The sequence below is a fragment of the Octopus sinensis genome, linkage group LG24, assembly GCF_006345805.1.
Source record: "Octopus sinensis linkage group LG24, ASM634580v1, whole genome shotgun sequence".
Taxonomy (NCBI): domain Eukaryota; kingdom Metazoa; phylum Mollusca; class Cephalopoda; order Octopoda; family Octopodidae; genus Octopus; species Octopus sinensis.
The window spans coordinates 9,601,539-9,629,327 of NC_043020.1; the positions used below are offsets into that span (position 1 = coordinate 9,601,539).

A 27,789-nucleotide genomic window follows, 5' to 3' on the forward strand; every position below is an offset into this window, starting at 1 on the left:
TCTTACGTACTACCGACACTGGTATCACAGCTGCAATTTCCATTGATGTTGATCGATTTCGATTTTGATTTGGATTACAACAAAAAATATTTTTAATGTTTTTTTTTTCCCTTGGTTTTATCTACTTCTAGGTTCTTTGCTTTGGCTATGTCACCGAAGTAACACACACATACAAAAAATATTTATATATGATTCTGATGGTACTCAATGGTCTTCTGCAGTCTTTGGGGTGGCCATGTGTTGTTGCTATTATGGGAAACTGGTTTGGAAAATCAAGGTATTCTTTTGAAATTATTTATTTTTCTCTCTTTTTTTTAGTTTCTTTTTCCATTTTTTTTTATTGTATGTTAGTTAATTCTTTGTTTCTGTGCTTCATTTTAGAAAATATTAACATCAGACAGTAGCCTCAAGGTCACACACATGCACACATAAACACATACTATCTATCTATCCACTCAGTCGAAGTCGACTCTCGGTTACTCAATGGATCAGTGTCCTCCAGCCGGTTCTATCCTGGGTCACTTCTTTCAGATTGGCTATGGTCATTCCCGTGTCACTCTTGATGGTGTCAAGCCAGTGGGTTCTTGGTCGGCCTCTTCCTCTCTTGCCACTGACCATTCCGAGCATGATGTCCTTCTCCAGGGATTTTCTTCGCATAACATGACCAAAATATGCCAATCTATGCTTGGTGATCCTAGCTTCTAGCGACATTTTCGGTTTGATCTGGTTAAGAACTTCTCCATTGGTGAGCCTTGCTGTCCATGGAATCTGTAAAAGTCTTCTCCAACACCAAAGCTCGAATGCATTAATTCTCTTCTGGTCAGCTTTCTTTAGTGTCCAGGTCTCGCATCCATATGTTGCTATTGGGAAGACGATTGCATTCACCAATCTGCATTTGGTAGCGAGTCTGATGTTTCTACTCTTCCAGACCCTGCTCATGCTGACCATTACTTCTCTGCCTAGTACTCTCCGCCGCCTTATTTCCGGAGTGCAGTTACCATACTCTTACTCTTTACTCTCTTTTACTCTTTTACTTGCTTCAGTCATTTGACTGTGGCCATGCTGGAGCACCGCCTTTAGTCGAGCAAATCGACCCCAGGACTTATAATAATAATAATGAAATTATTGTATACAGTGCTCAGGTGCACCACAACAAACCCTAACCCTAACTTATTCTTTGTAAGCCCACTACTTATTCTATCAGTCTCTTTTGCTGAACCACTAAGTTATGGGGACGTAAACACACCAGCATCAGTTGTCAAGCGATGTTGGAGGGACAAACACAGACACACAAACATACACACACACACACATATATACGATGGGCTTCTTTCAGTTTCCATCTACCAAATCCACTCACAAGGCTTTGGTCGGCTCGAGGCTATAGTAGAAGACACTTGCCCAAGGTGCCACGCAGTGGGACTGAACCCGGAACCATGTGGTTGGTAAGCAAGCTACTTACCACACAGCTCGATTTATTTTGGAGCCAAGGAAGATGAAATCATCAACCACTTCGATCTCTTCATTATCGATCTTGATACACACATGCACACATACTTAAGGAATTACAACCGTGTTTCATGGTCTGCTACCACAACAGCTCCTTTATAGGATCCAGTTAGCTCAAGACATCATCAGGAGGAACCACGTCCGGTTTCGGCCCCTACTCCTCTGCCATTTTGGCGTGGCGGGGCACCCCCCTTTCGGAGGTGTCTTCAGCTCTGGTGTTGGGTTCATGTCTTCTTTCTTCTTCTTTCTTCTGTTCCCTGGCCTCTTCGATGTATCATCAGCGAGTGTCAGCCGGTGACTGACTGTCTTGTCAAATTTTTCCCTTTAAATACCTGCCGCATAGGCTCCAGCAGGCAGCCCCAGCAAGTTGTCACGTGACACTGTCTCACCTTAACTGACTAGTGAAGGCGCGTAGTTTTAGCCCGCGCTTTTGTAAACGACCGTCACCTGTCAATCAGCGAAGCTGATTCAGTCAACTTGTCTCACCTAATGATGTTATTTCCTGTCAGCGTGTCTATGACTTCCAAGCCATTTTCGGTCTTCCCGCTTCAGCCATATATAGAAGCTGGCTTTTTCGACCGCCTCCTGTACTCTCCTTATTAGTTACTTAATCTTCCACTCAGTCTCCACTCAGTCTCTGTTCAATCTCCACTCAGTTTCTACTCAGTCTCCACTCACTATATGATATTTTATGCTTCTCTCTTTCAGCCGTGGTTTTATCTTGGGTCTCTGGAGCTCTTGTGCCTCTGTGGGTAACATCATCGGTGCCCTAGTCACTGCACGTGTACTAAAGTATGGCTATGAGGTATGTCTGATACACTACTAATAACTCTATTTCTACCACATCCACCCATGATGTACCACATCCACCCATGATTTCTACCACATCCACCCATGATGTACCACATCCACCCATGATTTCTACCACATCCACCCATGATGTACCACATCCACCCACGATTTCTACCACATCCACCCATGATTTCTACCACATCCACCCATGATTTCTACCACATCCACCCATGATTTCTAGCACATCCACCCATGATTTCTACCACATCCACCCATGATGTACCACATCCACCCATGATTTCTACCACATCCACCCATGATGTACCACATCCACCCATGATTTCTACAACATCCACCCATGATTTCTACCACATCCACCCATGATGTACCACATCCACCCATGATTTCTACCACATCCACCCATGATGTACCACATCCACCCATGATTTCTACCACATCCACCCATGATTTCTACCACATCCACCCATGATTTCTGCCACATCCACCCATGATTTCTACCACATCCACCCATGATGTACCACATCCACCTATGATTTCTACCACATCCACCCATGATTTCTACCACATCCACCCATGATTTCTACCACATCCACCCATGATTTCTACCACATCCACCCATGATGTACACCTGAAACTCTGCTACTAAAACTACTTCTTCCTAGCATTAATTCTATTTCAGTTCATTATCGTTTGTCACTGATTAACTATTTGACCAGTTAACTAATCAGTTGTTTGATAAATTATTTGGTTAATTAATTAATTAATTAATCGGTTATGTTTATCAAAGTCCCTTCATTGCTCTTTGTGACCTCATCAGGACATGCCATCTCTGTTGACCTGCATATAGAGAAGGCGTGTCATCGATGAGGTTTGTGACTAGCTCTGAAAGGACTTCGACAAACCTAGCTGATTAATTAATTGACTGAACAATTAATCAAATGAAATGAAATCATCATCGTCATCATCATCAACATCATCATCATCATCATCATCTTCATCATCATCATCGTCTTCATCATCATCATCATCATCGTCTTCATCATCGTTGTCATCGTCATCGTCTTCATCGTCATCATCATCATCATCGTCTTCATCATCATCATCATCGTCGTCTTCATCATCATCATCATCATCATGTAACATCTATCTTCTATGCTGGCATGGGTTGAATGTTTAGACAGGTGCTGGTAAGTCTGTAGACTATGCCAAACTCCAATGTCTACTTTGGCACGGTCTTTACAGCTGGATGCCCTTCCTAATGCCAACTACTTGACAGAGTGGAACAAGTGCTTTTTATGTGGCACCAGCACCAGTGAGGTCTGTTTTGGCATGGGTTTTTTCTTACAGCTGGATGCCCTTCCTAATGCCAACCACTTGACAGAGTGAACAAGTGCTTTTTATGTGGCACAGCACCAGTGAGGTCTGTTTTGGCATGGGTTTTTCTTACTGCTGGATGCCCTTCCTAATGCCAACCACTTGACAGAGTGAACCAAGTGCTTTTTATGTGGCACCAGCACCAGTGAGGTCTGTTTTGGCATGGGCTTTTTCTTACTGCTGGATACCCTTCCTAATGCCAACCACTTGACAGAGTGAACCAAGTGCTTTTTATGTGGCACCAGCACCAGTGAGGTCTGTTTTGGCATGGGTTTTTTCTTACTGCTGGATGCCCTTCCTAATGCCAACCACTTGACAGAGTGAACCAAGTGCTTTTTATGTGGCACCAGCACCAGTGAGGTCTGTTTTGGCATGGGTTTTTTCTTACTGCTGGATGCCCTTCCTAATGCCAACTACTTGACAGAGTGGAACAAGTGCTTTTTATGTGGCACCAGCACCAGTGAGGTCTGTTTTGGCATGGGTTTTTTCTTACTGCTGGATGCCCTTCCTAATGCCAACCACTTGACAGAGTGAACCAAGTGCTTTTTATGTGGCACCAGCACCAGTGAGGTCTGTTTTGCATGGGTTTTTTCTTACTGCTGGATGCCCTTCTAATGCCAACTACTTGACAGAGTGGAACAAGTGCTTTTTATGTGGCACCAGCACCAGTGAGGTCTGTTTTGGCATGGGTTTTTTTACTGCTGGATGCCCTTCCTAATGCCAACCACTTGACAGAGTGAACCAAGTGCTTTTTATGTGGCACCAGCACCAGTGAGGTCTGTTTTGGCATGGGTTTTTTCTTACTGCTGGATGCCCTTCCTAATGCCAACTACTTGACAGAGTGGAACAAGTGCTTTTTATGTGGCACCAGCACCAGTGAGGTCTGTTTTGGCATGGGTTTTTTCTTACTGCTGGATGCCCTTCCTAATGCCAACCACTTGACAGAGTGAACCAAGTGCTTTTTATGTGGCACCAGCACCAGTGAGGTCTGTTTTGGCATGGGTTTTTTCTTACTGCTGGATGCCCTTCCTAATGCCAACTACTTGACAGAGTGGAACAAGTGCTTTTTATGTGGCACCAGCACCAGTGAGGTCTGTTTTGGCATGGGTTTTTTCTTACAGCTGGATGCCCTTCCTAATGCCAACCACTTGACAGAGTGAACCAAGTGCTTTTTATGTGGCACCAGCACCAGTGAGGTCTGTTTTGGCATGGGTTTTTTCTTACTGCTGGATACCCTTCCTAATGCCAACCACTGACAGAGTGACAGAGTGAACCAAGTGCTTTTTATGTGGCACCAGCACCAGTGAGGTCTGTTTTGGCATGGGTTTTTTCTTACTGCTGGATCCCTTCCTAATGCCAACCACTTGACAGAGTGAACCAAGTGCTTTTTATGTGGCACCAGCACCAGTGAGGTCTGTTTTGGCATGGGTTTTTTCTTACTGCTGGATGCCCTTCCTAATGCCAACCACTTGACAGAGTGAACCAAGTGCTTTTTATGTGGCACCAGCACCAGTGAGGTCTTTTGGCATGGGTTTTTTCTTACTGCTGGATGCCCTTCCTAATGCCAACACTTGACAGAGTGAACCAAGTGCTTTTTATGTGGCACCAGCACCAGTGAGGTCTGTTTTGGCATGGGTTTTTTCTTACTGCTGGATGCCCTTCCTAATGCCAACCACTTGACAGAGTGAACCAAGTGCTTTTTATGTGGCACCAGCACCAGTGAGGTCTGTTTTGGCATGGGTTTTTTCTTACTGCTGGATGCCCTTCCTAATGCCAACCACTTGACAGAGTGAACCAAGTGCTTTTTATGTGGCACCAGCACCAGTGAGGTCTGTTTTGGCATGGGTTTTTTCTTACTGCTGGATACCCTTCCTAATGCCAACCACTTCACAGAGTGGACTGGGTGCTTTTTATGTGGCACCAGCACTGACAAGGTCACAGCATAATTTGAAAGACAAAGTACTTGTTAAGCATTTTGTCTGACATGCTAACCATGCTGCCAGCGCCCTGCCTAGGTCTGACTGACAGGAGTTCCCTATACGACAGTAACGATACTGCCACATTCTGTCTCACCAATATGACTCATCATCATCATCATCATCATCGTTTAGCGTCCGTTTTCCATGCTAGCATGGGTTGGACGGTTCTACTGGGGTCTGTGAAGCCAGAAGGCTTCATCAGGCCCAGTCAAATCTGGCAGTGTTTCTACAGCTGGATGCCCTTCCTAACGCCAACCACTCCGTGAGTGTAGTGGGTGCTTTTTACGTGCCACCCGCACAGGTGCCAGACGAGTCTGGCAAACGGCCACGAACGGATGGTGCTTTTTATGTGCCACTGGCATGAGGGCCAGGCGAGGCTGGCAACGGACACGAACGGATGGTGCTTTTTACGTGCCACCGGCACGAGGCCAGTCGGGGCGGCGCTGGCAACGGTCGCAAAATGGAAGGTTCTCTTACATGCCACCGGCACTGGTAACACATCTGCAATTTCCATTGATCAGTTTCGATTCTGATCCTCACTTGCCTCAACAGGTCTTCACAAGTAGAGTTTTGTGTCCCAAGAAGGGAAGGTATGCATACGTAGGCTGGCTCCATCCCATGTAGAAGTCCTATAATACAATTCTCTAATACTCCAGTGTAACTGTAACACAACTGTTTCTCAGTTCCCATAACATCCCTAGCATAGTGTCTTTATAATCCATCCAGTTGCTTTTCCTAGTTTTTACTGTAACAGAGTTTGCAAAACCTTTCACACTGTTTGTTTTTATTTCAGTATTCTTTTCTAATTACATCCACATTTTTGATTGGACTTGCAATTATCAACTTCTTTAGCTTGATCAGTTCTCCAGCAGATTTACGTAAGTAAGCCCCACAGCTTTTTGTCTCAGATATAATTCCATTTGCATTTAGAATGTGTTATAAGACTATAAGCGATCTCATTACTTGAATACCATAAATCCTCGAGTATAGTCTGCTCTTGGGTATAATACACAGGGTATTTTTCGGGGGCTCTACCTCTGGAAAACCTAAACCTTGTGTATAATACGCACCCCTTCTCTAACTTGAGTTGTGCGTAATTAAGACAGCAGTACCTAGTCGAACAAACACTTCTGCACATGCATAATACAATAATTGTGATGTTCTTAACTGTTATATGGGAATGTAAATATGTTTACAAATTATTTTTCTTACATGTTATTCTGTGTTCTGAATGCTTTTATTTTAATAAATGTTGCTTACTGCAAGTTATGGATGATTCTTTTATGACTTCATTGCTTTCAGGCTTAGCTTAAGGTATTTTCGTGCCTGACATCACAAAATGCGTCTGAATAAACATTGCCGGACAGCAAATTGCTTAGAAAATATTTTTCATTTTTAACCTCATATATAATACGCACTAGGGATTTTGACCTTTAAATTTGGGGGGGAAATGCGGATTATACTTGAGGATTTACAGTAGTAATTTTATTTTATCAATCACAGAAGGATAAAATCAGAGTTGATCTCTGCAGTGTTTACACACAGAATGTAAAAGTGCTGTAAAAAACGTCCGCTTTCCATGCTAGCATGGGTTGGACGATTTTGACTGAGGACTGGCGAACCAGGTGGCTGCACCAGGCTCCAATCTTGATCTGGCAGAGTTTCTACAGCTGGATGCCCTTCCTAATGCCAACCACTCCGAGAGTGTAGTGGGTGCTTTTACATGCCACTTGCATGAGGGCCAGTCAGGCGGTACTGGCAATGGCCATGAAAATATCATGTTTTTTTGTTTTTGACTGAGGACTGGTGAACCAGATGGCTGCACCAGGCTCCAATCTCATCTGGCTGAGTTTCTATAGCTGGATGCCCTTCCTAACGCCAACCACTCCGAGAGTGTAGTAGGTGCTTTTACGTGTCACCTGCACACCAGCAGAAGTGCCAGTAAGGCGACGCTGGTAACGATCATGCTGACATTGTAGTGCAGATGTGAGAGGCCAAATCTGACAGATTGAGTTTACCACTCAGTAACAGATGAATTTTTTCCTAGAGGCTTCCATGCAATTTCTTTCCCCTCTACTAAATTTCACTCCCATACTTTGATGGGGACATAAACACACCAGCATCAGTTGTCAAGCGATGTTTGGGGGGGCAAATACAGACACACAAACATATACACACACATACATACATATATATATATATATATATATATATATATATATATATATATATATGATGGGCTTCTTTCAGTTTCTGTCTACCAAATCTACTCACAAGGCTTTGGTCAGCCGGAGGCTATAGTAGAAGACACTGGCCCAAGGTGCCACGCAGTGGGACTGAACCCTGAACCATATGGTTCGTAAGCAAGCTACTTGCCACGCCTAAAATTTTGTCTGTTTTTAAGAGTTTAAATTCTGCTGAGGTTAACTGAACCTTTCATCATCCCTTTTGAGGTTGATAAAATAAGTACCAGCTAACCACTGGGGGTCAATGAAATCCACTTAACCCTTTCCTCTAAACCTGCTGGCCTTGCTGCCAAAATTTGGAGCCACAAGCTGGGAGAATTGTTAGCATCCTGGGCAAAACGCTTTGTGGCATTTTGTCTGTCCTTACATTCTGAGTTCCAATTTCACTGTGACCAGCTTTGCCTTTCATCCTTTCAGGGTTGATAAAATAAGTACAAGTTATGCACTGGGGTGGATTTAATCGACTTAGCCTCTCCCAAGCCTGCTGGCCTTGTGCCAAAATTTAAAATCATCATCATCATCACCATCACCATCATCATCATCATCATCATCATTATTATTATTATTATTATTATTATTATATATTTTCCCTTCTTTTGTTTTTCAGTAAGATCCAGGAAATACGTCTATGAACCAATTGTAGATGCTAATGAAGGTAACCAGATTCATCTCTTCTCATACACACACACAGACACACACACTCACTCACACACACACACACACACACATACGTATACATGTTCTGTCTACCAAATACTGACATCAACTTTCTTGTGACATATTTAGACAGGGAAAGGCAGCGCCTCTGACCTTGAGTTTTTTGCAGGGCTTCAGTGACTGGTCAGAGAGGAAATGAAGAGAAAGAGCTTACTCTTTACTCTTTACTCTTTACTCTTTTACTCGTTTACTTGTTTCAGTCATTTGACTGCGGCCATGCTGGAGCACCGCCTTTAGTCGAGCAAATCGACCCTGGGACTTATTCTTTGTAAGCCCAGTACTTATTCTATCGGTCTCTTTTGCCGAACCGCTAAGTGATGGGGACGTAAACACACCAGCATCGGTTGTCAAGCAATGCTAGGGGGACAAACACAGACACACAAACACACACACACATATATATATATATATATATATATACATATATATGACGGGCTTCTTTCAGTTTCCGTCTACCAAATCCACTCACAAGGCATTGGTCGGCCCGGGGCTATAGTAGAAGACACTTGCCCAAGATGCCACGCAGTGGGACTGAACCCGGAACCATGTGGTTGGTTAGCAAGCTACTTACCACACAGCCACTCCTAAATCTTTATCCACACCATATAGAAAAAATATTTATTTGTTATTTATTTATTTATTGTTTATTTATTTATTGTATATGTACTTAATTGATTTTTAGAATAAGGTTTTTATAGTATATTTATTTTTTCTCGCATAGCAAGTGATTTGAGCTGAGATCGTGTGCTGGAACAAAAACAATTGCAGCGTGGAATGTGTTTGTAAGCCATTTAAGAAACACACAAAAGCCGTTCAATTCACTTCAACATTTAAGTTTAATTTGTCAAAATATTTTCGTCGCTAAAATCCGCGACCTGTTCACTGACAGCAGCATGGATTTTTGTCAGTGAACAGGTCGCGGATTTTAGCGACGAAAATATTTTGACAAATTAAACTTAAATGTTGAAGTGAATCAAACGGCTTTTGTGTGTTTCTTAAATGGCTTATAAACACCTTCCACGCTGCAATTGTTATTTTTTCTATATGGTGTGAATAAAGTCTTTCACTATTGAATTGCTAATACAGGTTTTTCTCTCAATTATACACATATATGTTGTCAGATTTGATTTAGAATTGCTAAATTGAATTTTTCCCTGTAAGTTTGGAATTATATTCCTATTATTATTATTATTATTATTATTATTTTATATATATATATATATATATATATATGAAAATTAAATTAGAGATAAAACCACTATTAGGCAACTCAAACAGTGATAGTGGTTTTATCTCTAATTTAATTTATATTTATACGGTGAAATTTGATTTAATCCTAAATCTAATTTTTCCCTGTAAGTTTGGATATACTCCCTAATATTATATATATATATATATTATACTTTATTTAAAAGCAGCAGAAAATTCAACAAAACCTGTTACTCTGAGTTTCACGTTCCCGTTCGTTGGACAGTTTTTGCTAGAATCTAGCAAAAACTGTCCGACAAACGGGAACATGAAACTCAGAGTAACAGGTTTTGTTGAATTTTTTGCTGCTTTTAAATAAAGCATATTACTCTACCACTGGTATTTGAGTACTCTTTTTTCCACCTTGTTTCACATTTATGTGTTTACTCCGGTATATATATATATATATAATATATATATATATATGTATATGTATATACATATATACTAGTTTTTAAACAATTTCTGTCTACCAAATTCATTCGCAAGGCTTTGGTCAACTCAGCGCGACAAGAGAAGACACTTGCTCAAAGTGCTATGCAGTGGGACTGAACCTAAAAACCTGCGGTCACAAAGCAAACTTCTTAACCACACACCCATGCCTGCGCCCTTGTTGATTGCTTTGAAGTATCTGTTGCACTGTTGTATGTTAAAAGTGTTAAGTTTACTGTACGTCATGCTATTGTTTACTGTTACATATTTAGCAGACTTACTGTGTAAGCTTGCTTTGGTCTGCCTCTCTACCTCTCTCTCCTTCCTTTTGCCTTTCTCTGATCTTCTTTCTCTCTCTCTCTCTCTCTCTTTCTCTTTTTTTTTTTTACTCTTTTTTACTTGTTTCAGTCATTTGACTGTGGCCATGCTGGAGCACCACCTTTAGTCAAGCAAATCGACCCTAGGACATATTCTTTGTAAGCCTAGTACTTATTCTATCGGTCTCTTTTGCCGAACCGCTAAGTGACGGGGACGTAAACACACCAGCATCAGTTGTCAAGCAATGCTAGGAGGACAAACACACACACACAAACACATACACACACATACATATATATATATATACATATATACGATGGGCTTCTTTCAGTTTCCATCTACCAAATCCACTCACAAGGCTTTGGTCGGCCCGAGGTTATAGTAGAAGACACTTGCCCAAGATGCCACGCAGTGGGACTGAACCCTGAACCATGTGGTCGGTAAACAAGCTACTTACCACACAGCCACTCCTACGCCTTACTTTGCAAATTACTGTATGTGTGTTCAAAACATTTCCAAAATGTTCATTTTGTCCCACTACAAGTCTGTGCGAGAGCTTCTGCATGATTCCTAGAACTGCCAGACAAATCATTTTGTCTGATGTGCTAATTATTCTTCCACAACAACTACAATAACATAGTAATTAATGATTTCTAATGTAGCAACAGTAAATTATAATAATGTGTAAGTTAAGAACTGTTGCTATAGCGACATAGATTTCTTCATCAACTCCTCTCATCACTAAAATATGTTTCTTTCTCTTTTTCCCTTTAACCCTCCGTGTCCTCTTATATATTTATTTGTTTATTTCCTCCTGACATCAGATGTTATGTCCCCACATTGTTCTTACACTGAGAGTGGTAAGTAAAAACCAAGACTAGGGTCCAACCCCTAAATATATTCTTATTTGAATATTGTATTTTGAAATCCTTGTTTCGCATGCTTTATTTTTTTTTCTTTGAATGCAATTTTAAAAGAAAAAAAATTGTTTGTTCTAATATCTAGTTAGGTTATCATAATCATCACCATCATAGTTATTATCACCAGCATCGTGATCATGATTATCATCATCATCATCATCATCGCATTCTTTTTTTTTTTTATATTCTGTACTTATTTAGTTTGAATGGTTTTTCTTCCATATTATTTTTTGCCACTCTGTATGGCAATTTAACAAGAGAATTAACTCTGTGTACAAAAAAATGTATCAAGGTTTACTGTAGAATAAATTTTGGCCCCCGTGCCGGTGGCACATAAAAAGTACCATCCGTTCGTGGCCGTTTGCCAGCTCTGTCTGGCACCTGTGCGGGTGGCACGTAAAAAGCACCCACTACACTCACGGAGTGGTTGGCGTTAGGAAGGGCATCCAGCCGTAGAAACACTGCCAGATCTGACTGGGCCTGATGAAGCCTTCTGGCTTCACAGACCCCAGTTGAACCGTCCAACCCATGCTAGCATGGAAAGCGGACGCTAAACGATGATGATAATGATGCTGATAAATATAGTTGTTTTGTAGTTATGGCTCATATTACATAGAGAGAAAGAGGGTGAGTGTGGAGAGAGAGAGAGAGTATAAGCAAAGGAAAGAGAAGACATGCTTAGTAACTGAAAAAGAACCATATCAAACTGTACCTCGTTTCCTCAGTTTTGGTGTGGCCATATCAATTCACTCGTAACCAAACCCCTAATGGAATACGCAGCCTGTGGTTTTGCAGTTAATTTTGAAAATATTAAAGAACTTTTAGGAATCCAGTAAAGGAACCAACTTTTTTGTTATCAAGTTGGTATTTGCCTCACAAGTTTGACTGCGGGCTGGTGAACCAGATGGCTGCACCAGGCTCCTGTCTTGATCTGGCAGAGTTTCTACAGCTGGATGCACTTCCTAATGCCAACCACTCCGAGAGTGTAGTGGGTGCTTTTATGTGCCACCGGCAAGGGGCCAGTCAGGTGGTACTGGCAACAACCTTTCTTGAATCTTTTTACACATGCCACCGGCACAGGTGCCAGTAAGGTGATGCTGGTAACGGTCACGCTCAAATGGTCCCTTTTACGTGCCACTAGCATGGAAGCCAGTTTGCTGCTCTGGCAACGATCATGCTTGGTTGGTGCTCTTTAGCACCCTACTAGCATGGGGCTCAAGTGCTAGTAAGGCGACGCTGGTGTTTCTGATTTAGCTTCAAGGCCAGCAGTTTGAAAGTGGAGTGGGGACTAGATAATTAAAGAGTTAGTTATAGGATTACTTATTGAATTAATTTACTGATACTGTTTTTGTACATAGGGTAAATGTGTATTTTTCTTGTAGATTGATTAATAATGTTAATGTTTAATCCTTCCTAGAATTAAGATCGAATGAATGTGGTGATATCTAAGGTATCTTTGTTCCCAAACAACACTTATTTTAGTGCTGTTGACACCGCTGGATTGAGTGGTACTGTCCAGGTGTTGAAACCATAGTGATATGCGTGGAGCAGCCGACGATGGAGGTGTATTTGATTGTTGGTATGGCTGTTATTGTTTGTGCAGAATATTTTTATAAGACATCCATTTGATATATATTTTATCAACCCTGAAACGATGCATAGCAAAGTTGCCTACTACAGGATTTGAACTCAGAAGGTAAGAGATTCAGAAGAAAAACCAATGCTAATTATTCTTCCACAACAACCACAATAACATAGTAAATAATGATTTCTAATGTAACAACGATAAATTACGATAATGTGCAAGTTAAGAGCTGTTGCTATAGTAACATACATTTCTTCATCACTCCTCCCATCGCTAAAGTATAGTTGCTTATTTGTTTTCCCCTTTAACCTTCTTTACCCTTTTATATATTTATTTATTTATTTCCTCCTAACATCAGATGTTATGTCCCCACATTGTTCTTACACTGAGAGTGGTAAGTAAAACCAAAACTAAATTCTAACCCCTAAAATATATTATTATTTTGAAATCTTTGTTTCGCATGCTTTGTTTTTCTGTGAATGCAATTTTAAAAGGAAAAATGGTTCGTAGTAAAGATTGTTTGCCAACATAACATGGCAGTCCTGGTTGAGGACTAATGTTGCTGTAATTTTAGCCCCAGGAGATGTCGTCTCCAGCTGGCTACACGACACAATCTGTGTCCTTGTATAGATTCCCTTGTTTGAAAATATAAGTACTGTTGCTGAATATCTCACGTTGTGAGATTTTAAAAATAGTAATTTTCAAAAAATGGTTTGTGCTAATTTCTAGTTTAACCCTGTAGTGTTTAAACCGGCCAAATCCGGCCCAATATATTCTACATATTTTATATTCAAACTGGTGATATCTAGCCTCTCACTCCTAACCTACAATGCCATTCTGAAAATAAACAATCACATAATTGAAACCTCAAAACTATAAGATAATGCATGATTAATTCAAAACAATTTGAGTGAAAAATATTACATTTAACAGAGTAATCTGAATGCTAAAGGGTTAAGTTACCATAATCATCATCGTCATCGTCATTACCACCAGCACCATCATCATCAGCATCCTCATCATCATCATCATCATCCCCATTTTTTTTTTTTTCTTATATTCTGTACTTACTTGGTTTGGATGGGTTTTCTTCCATCTAGTGTTTTGTTCCTCATTGTGGTCCATCGCCATCTCTTTGAGGAGATTCTGCTTCCTGAAATTAGACGTCACCACTTTATCCAATGCCTTCTGTGGTTTTATTTTTGCAAAGGTTCCTTCCACTTTAATTTGTTGTAATTTTTTTGTCCCCACCATCATCATATATCTGTACCACCTCCATAGTCCCTCTTGTACACTACAACTCAACTCATCTATTCTCCATCGCTCATGCATGCTGTTACATGACACATCCATTGGAGCATGCTCACCTAATTTCTTTCCTAATCTTCGCACATTTTCCACATTGAATGCCCTTTTTTTTGACTACGCAACATCAAACTTCATACACAGGCATCATACACTTTGCCCTTCATACAGTGAAAGAAACTTTGTTACCATGTGGGATTTTTTTTTTTTATTTGTTTCAGTCATTTGACTGCGGCCATGCTGGAGCACCGCCTTTAGTCGAGCAAATCTTATTCTTTGTAAGCCCCCAGTAATTATTCTATTGCTTTTTTTTTGCCGAACCGCTAAGTGACGGGGACATAAACACACCAGCATCGGTTGTCAAGCAATGCTAAGGGAACAAACACAGACACACACACACACACACACACACTTATATATACATATATACGACAGGCTTCTTTCAGTTTCTGTCTACCAAATCCACTCACAAGGCTTTGGTCGGCCCGGGGCTATAGCAGAAGTCACTTGCCCAAGATGCCACACAGTGGGACTGAACCCGGAACCATGTGGCTGGTTAGCAAGCTACTTACCACACAGCTACTCCTGCACCTATAATAAGTTTCTATGACTTTTCCTCCCCACTTTCTTTCTCAGGCTGCTATGTGTTCCAAACATCCATCACCACTGCTCATTAGGGACCCTAATTAACAGACGATATCAACTACTTGATATCATCATCATCATCATCATTTAACGTCCGCTTTCCATGCTAGTTAATTACATATATTCTATCGACCCTAGAAAGAGGAAAAGCAGAGTTGACTTTGGCACGATTTGAACTCAGAGAGTAAGATAATCAGAAGAAAAGCCACAAATCATTTTGTCTGATGTGCTAATTATTCTTCCACAACAACTACAATAACATACATAATAATGATTTCTAATGTAGCAACATTAAATTATAATAATATGCAAGTTCAGAACTGTTGCTATAGCGACATAGATTTCTTCATCAACTCCTCTCGTCACTAAAATATGTTTCTTTCTCTTTTTCCCTTTAACCCTCCGTGTCCTCTCATATATTTATTTGTTTATTTCCTCCTAACATCAGATGTTATGGCCCCACATTGTTCTTACACTGAGAGTGGTAAGTAAAAGCCAAAACTAATCTCTAACCCCTAAAATATATTCTTATTTGAATATTGTATTTTGAAATCCTTGTTTCGCATGCTTTATTTTTTTTCTGTGAATGCAATTTTAAAAGAAAAAAAAATGGTTTGTTCTAATTACTGGTTCAAGTTATTGTAATCATCATCTTCATTATTATCATCATCATTTTGATGTGGCCATGTCATTTATTTCATATGGCTTATCAATTAATATTTACACACACACACACACACACGTATATATATATATATATATATATATATATATATATATATATATATACGTGTGATCTCTTGAGCATCTTTCCTTCTCCTTGTTTCCAACGAAGAGCTCCGCTCGAAACGTTAAACCCTCCTTCCCTTCTTTCCTGAGCGTCAATAATACTTTAATTGTTCCACGTCCTGCGTTGCTGTGTTTTTTTTCTGTGTTTTCTTGTTTGGATTAACTATATATATATATATATATACTTATACATATATATATGTGTGTGTGTACATAACCAGTCACCATGCTTGATCGCTAAATCCACAAGTTTTTTATTCTCTCTCTGTTTATTTTCTCTTATTCCTTTCTGTTGAAGAGCATAGGCTCGAAATATAAAAGACTTTCCCACTTTCCCGAGCATCAGACTAACACACCTGCTGTTGTTCATACACCTGTCTCCGTCTTTAGTTTTTCTATAAAATTCAACTATATATATTTATATATTTGCACATATCTATATATATATATATTTGTATATTTACACACACACACACACACACATATATATATATATATATATATATATTATATTAAATTAGAGATAAAACCACTATTAGGCAAATCAAACAATGAAAAACTTAAGCCAATACATAAAATTAATTAATTTATATTATTTTAAATATATATCAAAAGTATTAAAAGTTTAATAAAAGATAATGAGTAAAACACTACGATCGTTTCATGGCTGTCCAATTCGTAATAATTCGAGTTATGGTTACAGTCAATCTTCAGGTAATTGAAATATCTAAAATATAAGCAGAAATATTTAAACAATATTTTTAAGATATAAATAATATAATAATTTTACTTATAATAAACTCTATTATCAAACTAGAAACATAGAACTTAACAATTAAGTTTGGATTTATTCCCTAATATTTTATTATTAATTATATATATATTGATTCTGCTCTTATGCATTTATTGAATTGATATGAATGCGTGCATGAAGATAACCCACATATATATACATACACATACTCATACATGTATATATATCATTGGACGATTTTGACTGAGGGCTGGTGAACCAGATGGCTGCACCAGGCTCCAAACTTTTTGTCTGATGTACTAATTATTCTTCCACAACAACCACAATAACATAGTAATTAATGATTTCTAACGTAGCAACAGTAAATTATGATAATGTGCAAGTTAAGAACTGTTGCTATAGCAACATAGATTTCTTGATCAACTCCTCTCATCACTAAAATATGTTTCTTTCTCTTTTTCCCTTTCTTTCTCTTTTTCCCTTTAACTCTCCGTGTCCTCTTATATATTTATTTGTTTATTTCCTCCTAACATCAGATGTTATGTCCCCACATTGTTCTTACACTGAGAGTGGTAAGTAAAAGCCAAAACTAATCTCTAACCCCTAAAATATATTCTTATTTGAATATTGTATTTTGAAATCCATGTTTCGCATGTTTTATTTTTTTTCTTCTGTGAATGCAATTTTAAAAGAAAAAATGGTTTGTTCTAATATCTAGTTTAAGTCATCATAATCATAATCATCATCACCACAGCAACCATCATCATCAGCATCATGATCCTCAACACCATCATTTTTACATTTTCTTTTATCTTCTGTACTTGGTTTAACCCTTTCGTTACCAACCCGGCTGAAACCGGCTCTGGCTCTTTAGTACAAATGTCTGGTTTTCAAAAGTTTTGACTTAAAATCTTCCACCAAAGCTTAGTCACAATTTACATCCCTAACTCTAGCTTAATGATAACGATGTTATTTTACTTAATTCTTTGTTATATTTAAAATAATTGGAAGAAACACTGAGCATCTCAAAATAAATTCAGTAACGAAAGGGTTAAACAGGTTTTCTTCCATCTTGTGTTCTGCCACTCTTTGTGGACCATTGCACAAGGTCATGCATCTTCACAGTTCCCCATACTCCAACATTATCATTTGATGTTACTTAAAGAGAAACGGTGTGGCTGGGAAGGAAGAATTGTGACCATTCCATACTGTTTGAGATTCATCGTCATCAATCTTGAAAGCACCGTGTTATCTTAACACATGTATTGATATTGATTTGTAAAGCATGTTGGGCCTGGTTGGAGGCCCAAGTTTCCAAGTTCTTTTACAGGGCTTAGAAAAACTGAAGAACCTCTGCAATAAGTCTGTGAATCAGAGAGGGAAATATGTTGACTAAAATCAGAATTAACTGATCCTCCTTTATTTTCTTTTACCTATAGCCCGGAACTTTTCCACAATGCCTTGTGTTTATGTATATATATATGTGTGTGTGGAGGCGCAATGGCCCAGTGGTTAGGGCAGTGGACTCACGGTTGCAGGATCGCGGTTTTGATTCCCAGACTGGGCGCTGTGAGTGTTTATTGAGTGAAAACACCTAAAGCTCCACGAGGCTCCGGCATGGGGGTGGTGGCGATCTCTGCTGTACTCTTTCGCTATAACTTTCTCTCACTCTTTCTTCTGTTGGCCTGCTCACTTAGCCAGCGGGGTGGCATCATTTGAAGGCTGAAACAATGCGAAGCGCATTGTGACGAGCGATGTGTAGCAACATCTGATAGCCTGGTCGGTCACGGTGATATATATATATATATATATATATATATATATGTAGCTAGATAGATAGATAGAGAGAGAGATGGACAGACAGACAGCTAGCTATAGATAGACAGATATCCACCCACCCACCAAGTATTGTTCATCCAGTGTTGTAAGTTTGATATCAGATATGCAACAGTAAATGTAAGGATGATATCAGTGATGTAGATAAAGATATGGTTTTTTAACATTTGGCACAGTGACTAACATTTTGAATGAAAGGAAATGGTGACTAAGGTGAGATGTCTGGTGTTTTGCATGCATCTTATTGACCGTTGATTCTGTTCTTTTGCATTCATTGAATTAATATGCATGTGTGCATGAAGATAACCTACATATATACACCTACTCATACATGTATATATATTTGTACACATATACATACCATACACAAACGTATATATATATATATATATATATATATAAATAACAAGGGAGATAAATTGAATATTAATTTAATTAATATCAATTTAAAACCAGTAGCCTAGCATACAAAAATCAGAAAAATCAGAGAAAATTCTAATACATGTGTATATTTTAAGGGCTAAAAACCACTATGTGGACAGCCATATGCTAGAAATAGATCACCTATGATCAAACTACAAAGAAAGAATGTTCTCTAGAGAAAATTCAGCGGACACCAGAACAATAGGCGGGCAATACAGATGAAAATTATATAAAAATCAAGAATTAATCGCATCTTGATTTTTATATAATTTTCATCTGTCTTGCCCGCCTATTGTTTTGATGTCCGCTGAATTTTCTCTAGAGAACATTCTTTCTATGTAGTTTGATCGTAGGTGATTTCTTTCTAGCATATGGTTGTCCACATAGTGGTTTTTAGCCCTTAAAATATACCTATTTATATATATTTAGTCATTCGCATGCATGTGCATGCACAGACGTACGCACACATATACACGTACGTTTACGCACATTTCACATTCAGTATGTGCATGCACACGCACCTACATGTAAATACATGTACACATGTACTGACAAACATGCACGCATTACCTATATAACCTATGAGATATATACAGGGTACGGAGAATAAATTGTCGTCTAAATTCCCCGGAAATGAAAATAACACTGACATCTCATTTTAACAGATATATTTACCAAAATTACATAAAAATATCTTGGAATACTAAAGAGTAAATTCATTCAATAAAATCGCCATTGGCTTCGACCATGGCCTCCAGACGACTTTGGAATCTCCTGCAACTCTTCTGGACAGTCTCCTTGTTTAAGTTGGTGGATGCTGCCATAATCCTTGCCAAGGAGTTTGTTGGTCTCTCGCTCAACTGCACCCCACACATAATAATCAAGGGGGTTGTAGGTTGAGGAGTTAGGGGACCAGATGTAAGGAGTGATGTGATTGCAGAAATTGTCTGACAACCATGACTGGGTTCTCTTACTTGTGTGGCATGGTACAGAGTCTTGTTGCCAGACATAGGGTCTTCCAGAAACCGTCCTCATGACCCAGGGCAGCACTACCTCTTCCAGGCACTTGATGTAGGTCTTTGTGTTGAGTCTGAGGCTGTGTGGGAAGATGAATGGTGGCATAATGTCACCATCACTAGTGATCACTCCAAACACCATGATGTTGACCGGATGTTTGATTTTTACCACACTCGGTACATGGTTTAGGGACATGCCCTGTCCTCAGATTGACATCCAAACACACTGAAATGTTTGTATTGGACCAAATTTCTGGCAGAGTGAATTGCATCATGGTGCTGTTTTTCTCACAGACAGTGCCCAACAGACCCTACTATACTGTGTAGTCAACAAAATCAAAAACAAATGCAACGACACCCACAAACATACACTCACACACACACACATATATCTTATATGATGGATTTCGACACAGTGTCCATCTGCCAAATCCAATCACAAAACATTGGCCAGCCAGAGATTATAAGCTATAATTAGACATTTGCCCAAAGTGCCACACAGTGGGACTGAACCCAAAACCTTGTGATTGCAAAGTGTGTTTATTAACCACATAGCCATGCCTGTCAGTCATTACCTGATCTATTTCTATTTTATGTCCCTGTCTTATCGTTAATCTATCTCTTTACTCTTTACTCTTTTACTTGTTTCAGTCATTTGACTGTGGCCATGCTGGAGCACTGCCTTTAGTCGAGCAAATCGACCCCCGGGACTTATTCTTTGTAAGCCCAGTACTTATTCTATCGGTCTCTTTGGCCGAACCGTTAAGTAACGGGGACGTAAACACACCAGCATCGGTTGTCAAGCAATGCTAGGGGGACAAACACAGACACACAAACACATACGCACACATACATATATATACATATATACGACAGGCTTCTTTCAGTTTCCGTCTACCAAATCCACTCACAAGGCATTGGTCGGCCCGGGGCTATAGCAGAAGACACTTGCCCAAGATGCCTCGCAGTGGGACTGAACCCGGAACCATGTAGTTGGTTAGCAAGCTACTTACCACACAGCCACTCCTGCGCCTATCGTTTATTAAAGTTTTGGCTAAAACTTATTTTCACCAGCATATGTTGTACAAAATAGACTGAAACTCTAAAATCTATTCTAAAATATGTTACAATATAAAATTATATGACAAATTATAATAAATTAAGAGAATTTTATATATTCGTTATGCAAGATTTTTTATGTGAAGTTGTGTGTTGAAACAGATATTGTTGTATTTCGGAATGGTCATTTTGCCAGTTTAGCCAATAAAAACACACGCACTATATATTTGGTGTTACTTTGCTTCAGTGTTATTTATTTTTTACATTAATCTTAATCTTATTTCGGACAGAGTTCTTTTGTCACACTCCGAAATAAGATTAAGATTAATGTAAAAAAATAAATAACACTGAAGCAAAGTAACACCAAATATATAGTGCGTGTGTTTTTATTGGCTAAACTGGCAAAATGACCATTCCTAAATACAACAATATAATAAAGTATTTTTGAAAAGTCATTTAAATACATGATTTCAAAGGTGATCTCTAGCAAAACGTCCTTTATCGACCTTGTCTACATTTATATTAATTTGTCATGCTGTTTACCATATTTGATGGCATAAAAGGTGCAAGGGTATATAAGCTCCACGCAGCTCTGGCAGAAGGAAATGGTGAACTTCTGCTGACTCTTTTGCCACAAATTTCTCTCACTCTTTCCTCCTGTGTCTTGCAGCTCACCTGCGACGGACCGGCGTCCCGTCCAGGTGGGGAACCTATACGCCAAGGAAACCGGGAAACAGGCTCTTATGAGTCAGGTATGGCTTGAGAAGGAACAAACAAACTCTAACCATTTGGTGGGGTGAATTGTGTGGCCCTACATAACACTTTGAGGCAGTATTTAGATCATTTCTGAATAGTATGTAGCTTGGTGAAATATTGGTTACTATTAGGTTGTCCCAAAAGTTCGTAAACACTTGCGAAAATTGAATTTTTACTCGCCAAGTACTAACAAAAACAACAAAAATTATTCCTCAAAATAAAGACCATTATTTTCCAAGACTTTCTACGAACTTTTGGGACAACCTTATATTAATCATGATATAGTTTAGTCTCCCAGATAAGCTTTATGTACAGGTAGGGAACTTATATGCCAAGGAAACTGGGAAACCGGCCCTTATGAGCCAGACATAGCTCAAGAAGGAACAAACAATTGTTCTATTGCTGGTGCAACAAAATAGAGCAAAGTCAGCTTTTATTTATCAGAGGTGGGCCAGATTGGAAAGGCTTTTATGTTGTGCAGGCCAAAGCAGATCAAAAAAACATGAGCCTATAATAAGACAATGCTAAAGAAAAAGCAGCTTTTTTTTTTTATTTTCTACACACCTCTTGTAATGAAATGTATGTATTATATTTGCAGATCCTCTACTTCCGGAAGAGATTCCTGAAGAAGAGGATGAAGACAAAGATGAAGCTATAAGATTTTTGGATGCCTTCATGTTGCCTGGGGTTCTTTTGGTGAGTCTTAATTCGGTACTATTTGACCCTTTAGCAGTCAGGTTATTCTGTCAAAAATTTAGAAGGTGGATGTCTGTTATCAGTGATGGTATTTTAACAATTTCTCCAAGAGGTCCACATTTCACATTAACATGACTACAGAAAATGTTTCTATGCCCACCCCCCACCACACTCTCTCTCCCCCTCACACACACACAACATAATCACCATTTAACCCTTTAGTATTTAAACTGGCCATATCCGGCCAAAATAGTTAATCTGTTTTATGTTCAAACTGACCAGATCCAGGCTCTCACACCTACCCTACAATGTTATTCTACATTAGGTAATTACACCATCAAGATCTTGAAGATATGAGATAATGCATAATTAATTCAAATCAATGTGAATCAATAAGCATTGTGTTTGATAGAATAATCTGAACACTAAAGGGTTAATGTCTATCCTCTGCAGTTATAGATTGTATTAGTTTCCAGAAGAGACTCTGCCTCTAGATCTAAATACTGCCTCATATAATTTTGCTTTCTTTTTTAACATGTTTATTTTTTCTGATGTCTTGTTGCAGTGTGCCTTTGCGTATGCCTTCCTGAAGCTGGTGAATTACTCTTTCTTCTTTTGGTTACCCCTCTACCTTGACCGCAACTTCCACTGGTCAGAGGATACGGCAGACAAGATATCTATCTGGTATGACGTTGGTGGTATTATAGGTAAGTTACTAGATTTTAATGAGGCTTTATTGCATGTATGTGTGTATGAATGTATGTGTATGTGTGTATAGATAGATAGATAGACAGACAGACATGTATATTCATATAAAGCCTTAAGAGGTGATTTGTAAGCCAAACTAAAAGGAGAGAAGCTTGTGTGTGTATGAATGTTTGTGTGTGTGTGTGCATGTGTGTTTGTATCATCATCATCATTTAACGTCCGCTTTCCATGCTAGCATGGGTTGAACGGTTCAACTGGGGTCTGGGAAGCCAGAAGGCTGCACCAGGCCCAGTGTGATCTGGCAGTGTTTCTATGGCTGGATGCCCTTCCTAACGCCAACCACTCTGTGAGTGTAGTGGGTGCTTTTTATGTGCCAGACGGGGCTGGCAAACGGCCACGGACGGATGGTGCTCTTTACGTGTCACCGGCACGGAAGCCAGGCGAGGCTGGCAACGGCCACGAACGGATGGTGCTTTTTACGTGCCACCGGCATGTATGTGAGTATATCCCTCTCTCTCTCTTTCGGAGAGGCACTGAGCAGCTATACGCACACATACACACACGGCAGTAACTTCCACCTACCGAATTCAATCACAAAGCTCCGGTCGGCTCGGGGCTATAGAGGAAGACGCCTACCCAAAGTGCCACGCAGTGGGATTGAACCCGAAACCATGTAGCTTGGAAGCAAGCTCCCTATATGCCATCAAGGGAAACAGATGTTAAATGATTATGTGTGTCAGTGTGTGTGTGTATGTATGTGTGTGTGCATGTATGTGTGTGTCTGTGTATGCATGTATCAGATTGTCTAATCATAAAGAAACATTACCGTCACATCATACAAGCTGTGATGTCATTTGTTTCTCAACCTTCCTTGACAAGATGAGCATCCCTGACTTTTGAAGCCTGACTCAACACATTTCATTTGACCTTTGTAAGCATGGGAAGTAGACCAGAAGAAACATTCTTCACAGGATATTTTTTCCAGTGCTCTTATGATTCTTTTGGTCCGAAATTGTAAAGCAGGAATTTGTTCTGACTGGCTTCTGTGCCGGTGGCACGTAAAAAGCACCAACCGATCGTGGCCACTGCCAGCCTCCCCTGGCACGTAAAAAGCATCCACTACACTCACGGAGTGGTTGGCGTTAGGAAGGGCGTCCAACTGTAGAAACTCTGTCAGATCAGACTGGAGCCTGGGGCAGCCTCCTGGCTTCTCAGACCCCGGTCGAACCGTCCAACCCATGCCAGCATGGAAAACGGACATTAAACAATGATGATGATGATGATCAACCCTAGTGTTTGACTGGTTCTTTATTTTACCAACCCAGGAAGGATGAAAGACAAAGTTGACTTCGATGGGATTTGAACTCAGAATATAAAGATCCAGAACAAATATAAAAACTTAAGTTTTTGGCATTTAAAAAATTTTTTTACATCTGTTTCATTTCTTTTATTATTGTTTTGTTCTATCTCTTTCAGGTGGAACTGTTGCAGGATATGTATCTGTGAGTATCACTACTACCGTTGTTGTTTGGCCTCAGGTCAACCCTGATTAAATAGACCTTGATTTAAAACATTCCAGCCACGATCATCCCTGTAAAGATCTAATTTGTCTAATACTATATTAAACCAGTGTAACTTCTCTTTTTCTCAAGACAATATGAGGGTGTATTTTGAGGGAGATTTGACTGCTACTTCTAGTAAATCAAGCAGCCATATAGAGCAATATTTTTCAACCCTTTTTTACCTATGGATCCTTTTGATTCCTGTTTTACTCATATGGACCCTCATAACCATTCAGTGCTTAAAAAATTATATTTATATAATTAAAAAAATCATTTTATATTTTTATTAGATAGTAGCAGTATTGCCCAGCGTTGCTCGGGTTTGTTTCGACCCTTTAGAATTGGAATTTTTGAAAAGTAAAAATTTTGCATTATGTAGCTTGTTATTCTCTTTAAGTGAACATTTTTCTGGTTGAAATACACCGAAAAGTGGCGACACAGCAGTCAAAAAATCATAAAAAATAGGGATTTTCATAGAAAAAAAAGCAGCTGTTTGATGTAAATAATTCTTGGTATTAACATAGTCTGATTTGAATTTTTTCTTCTACGGAAGGAAAAGCAAGCCTTCTTCTATCATACTCTCAATTTTGGTCAACTTGCGCCGCAGGGTCTCGGAGGAGATAGCGTTAGTTGAAGGCTACAAAACCTGCCACACACAGACAACTTTATATATATACTAGCAGTATAGCCTGGCATTGCTCGGGTTTGTTTCGACCCTTTAGAATTGGAATTTTTGAAAAGTAAAAATTTTGCATTATGTAGCTTGTTATTCTCTTTAAGTGAATATTTTTCTGGTTGAAATACACCGAAAAATGGCGACACAGCAGTAAAAAAATCGTAAAAAATAAGGATTTTCATAGAAAAAAAAGCAGCTGTTTGATGTAAATAATTCTTGGTGTTAACATGGTCTGATTTGAATTTTTTCTTCTACGGAAGGAAGAGCAAGCCTTCTTCTATCATACTCTCAATTTTGGTCAACTTGCGCCGCAGAGTCTCGGAGGAGATAGTGTTAGTTGAAGGCTACCAAACCTACCATACACAGACAACTTCAGCTTTATATATTTAGAGATTATTAGGAATTGCATTTCAAGATTGTTGAAATGTTTTGTGTATTACAGAAGTACAACCAGTTTATTGTATGTTTATTTTAACAAGAAAATCTTATAAGGCCCCCACAAGGATCATATGAACCCCAGTTTTTTTTATCATTCATCTGTTTTTTTTTTCATTTATTTATATACTTTTGTTATTCTTCTATTTATTTTTGTCTTTGTATTTTCCAAATGTTCAGGATCGTATTGGGAGACGAGGAATCGTAGTTGTACCGATGTTGATTTTCGCTATACCATCTCTTGTTCTCTATTCCTGTAAGTAATTATTCAATTTATTCACTATTCTTTTATTTTTTTATTTTTTTCTTGTTTCAATCATTTGACTCTGGCCATGCTAAAGCACTGCCTTCAAGGGTTTTTAGTCAAACAAATCGACCGCATGACATCCTCAGTCATCCAAGACTAGTTATATTACCTGATATGGGGCATTTAGTGTTATTTAATACTTGGCATTGTGTAGGGATACTATCCTGCAGCAAATAAGAGTGTAAGCAAAACACACACACTATATATATGTGAGGTGTTTAGTAACAGACCATCATAAGCACCAAAGCTTAAAAACCAAGAACAATGCAGTCAAAGCTTCACGACTTTCGGAATGTAATATCTTGGCAAGGAATAAAGTCAGGAAGCTGGTTTTAGTCTTAGAGTGACTGTGAAGACCTCTTCTAATCATTCCACCTTGGTAAAATTATTTATTCATGTATGCATCTGAAAGATGCAACAATAACTGTGTCTTTCTCATTTTGTAGACTATACCTATTTCTTTATTACCCACAAGGGGCTAAACATAGAGGGGACAAACAAGGACAGACAAAGGTATTAAGTCGATTACATCAACCCCAGTGCGTAACTGGTACTCAATCTATCGACCCTGAAAGGATGAAAGGCAAAGTCGACCTTGGCGGAATTTGAGCTCAGAATGCAACGGCAGACGAAATACCGCTAAGCATTTCGCCCGGCGTGCTAACGGTTCTGCCAGCTCGACGCCTTTTTGTAGACTATACTGGTACTATGAAACAGTGTATCGCATTGCATATTTTAGCCATAATACCTAGAAAGAAAAAAACATACAGACCCCACCCCCACCCCAGAGGTATTGTTTTTGCTTTAATGCACCAAGGTAAGTATCTTTAAGAGGTAAATTCCATAGTCTTTTCAAATGGCTAATCATGTGTGCGCGCGCCGCTACTACACACATTGGAAAGCATTGTACAACCAAGCACTAAAGAAGGTCTTTCCTCCTCCATGAAACAAAGCTGTTCCCGCTGGACGTCAACCCAGTATTTCTAAGCTATGGACCGAGTGATTTATTGTAAGGTTATCTCCCTAGACCAGTGCTTTTCAAACTTTTTGCTGGAGCGGAACCCCAAGGAAACATTCCACTGGCTCGAGGAACCCCTGTGCAATAATTTAATAGTCTTATGCACACATATCTGCACAGGAGAATTAAAAATTACTGTCGATTTTAGCAGTTTTGTAACTTCTTGCGGAACCCCTGGACTGTACTGGCGGAACCCTGGTTGAAAACCACTGCCCTAGACAGATTGCCTTCACTGCAGCTAAGGAGCCCTTTCTACCCCACTGACACAGGTGTTACTGGTTGGACATTGTTGTAGAGCTGAAAACGAGGCAATTTCTACTCTTCTCCTCTGAAGGCCATCTGCTCGCGATACCAGAGGGCGCACACTCTCCTACCCTGATGTAATCTCCAGGGATACAGGCATCCAGCAACAGGACCTCCGTAATGCTATGACGGACCGTGAAGTCTGGCGTAGCATGGTAAATTCCAATGTCTCGACCACGGTCGAACAATGATGATGAATTAAGAGGCAAGTAAGACAAGATAGTAAGATAATAGCCCATTATCGTTACGATAGTAATGAGGAATATTAGAGAATGAGCCATAACACCTCGAAAAATGATACAGGGACCACACCAAAGTTATTGATTGAGTATGTGTGCTTACGATGGTGTGTTACTAAAC

The 27,789-nt window shown here is 39.4% G+C and overlaps 1 protein-coding gene across 12 annotated transcripts in view; it reads left to right on the top strand.

Annotated features, from left to right (window-relative positions):
* LOC115223846 (sugar phosphate exchanger 3) overlaps positions 1–27,789 on the top strand; it is a 63,962-nt gene that overhangs the window by 26,225 nt on the left and 9,948 nt on the right. Inside the window, exons 6-17 of one of the 12 annotated variants that reach the window (XM_036513033.1) lie at positions 132–277; positions 2,218–2,314; positions 6,469–6,553; positions 8,529–8,576; positions 11,461–11,496; positions 13,500–13,535; positions 15,540–15,575; positions 17,171–17,206; positions 22,323–22,420; positions 22,986–23,127; positions 24,605–24,630; positions 25,982–26,057. In XM_036513033.1, the coding sequence (XP_036368926.1) occupies positions 132–277; positions 2,218–2,314; positions 6,469–6,553; positions 8,529–8,576; positions 11,461–11,496; positions 13,500–13,535; positions 15,540–15,575; positions 17,171–17,206; positions 22,323–22,420; positions 22,986–23,127; positions 24,605–24,630; positions 25,982–26,057 (862 nt within the window). The remainder of the gene's footprint in view (positions 1–131; positions 278–2,217; positions 2,315–6,468; positions 6,554–8,528; positions 8,577–11,460; positions 11,497–13,499; positions 13,536–15,539; positions 15,576–17,170; positions 17,207–22,322; positions 22,421–22,985; positions 23,128–24,604; positions 24,631–25,981; positions 26,058–27,789) is intronic. The other 11 variants (XM_036513036.1, XM_036513037.1, XM_036513034.1 and 8 more) reach the window with 11 other exon arrangements.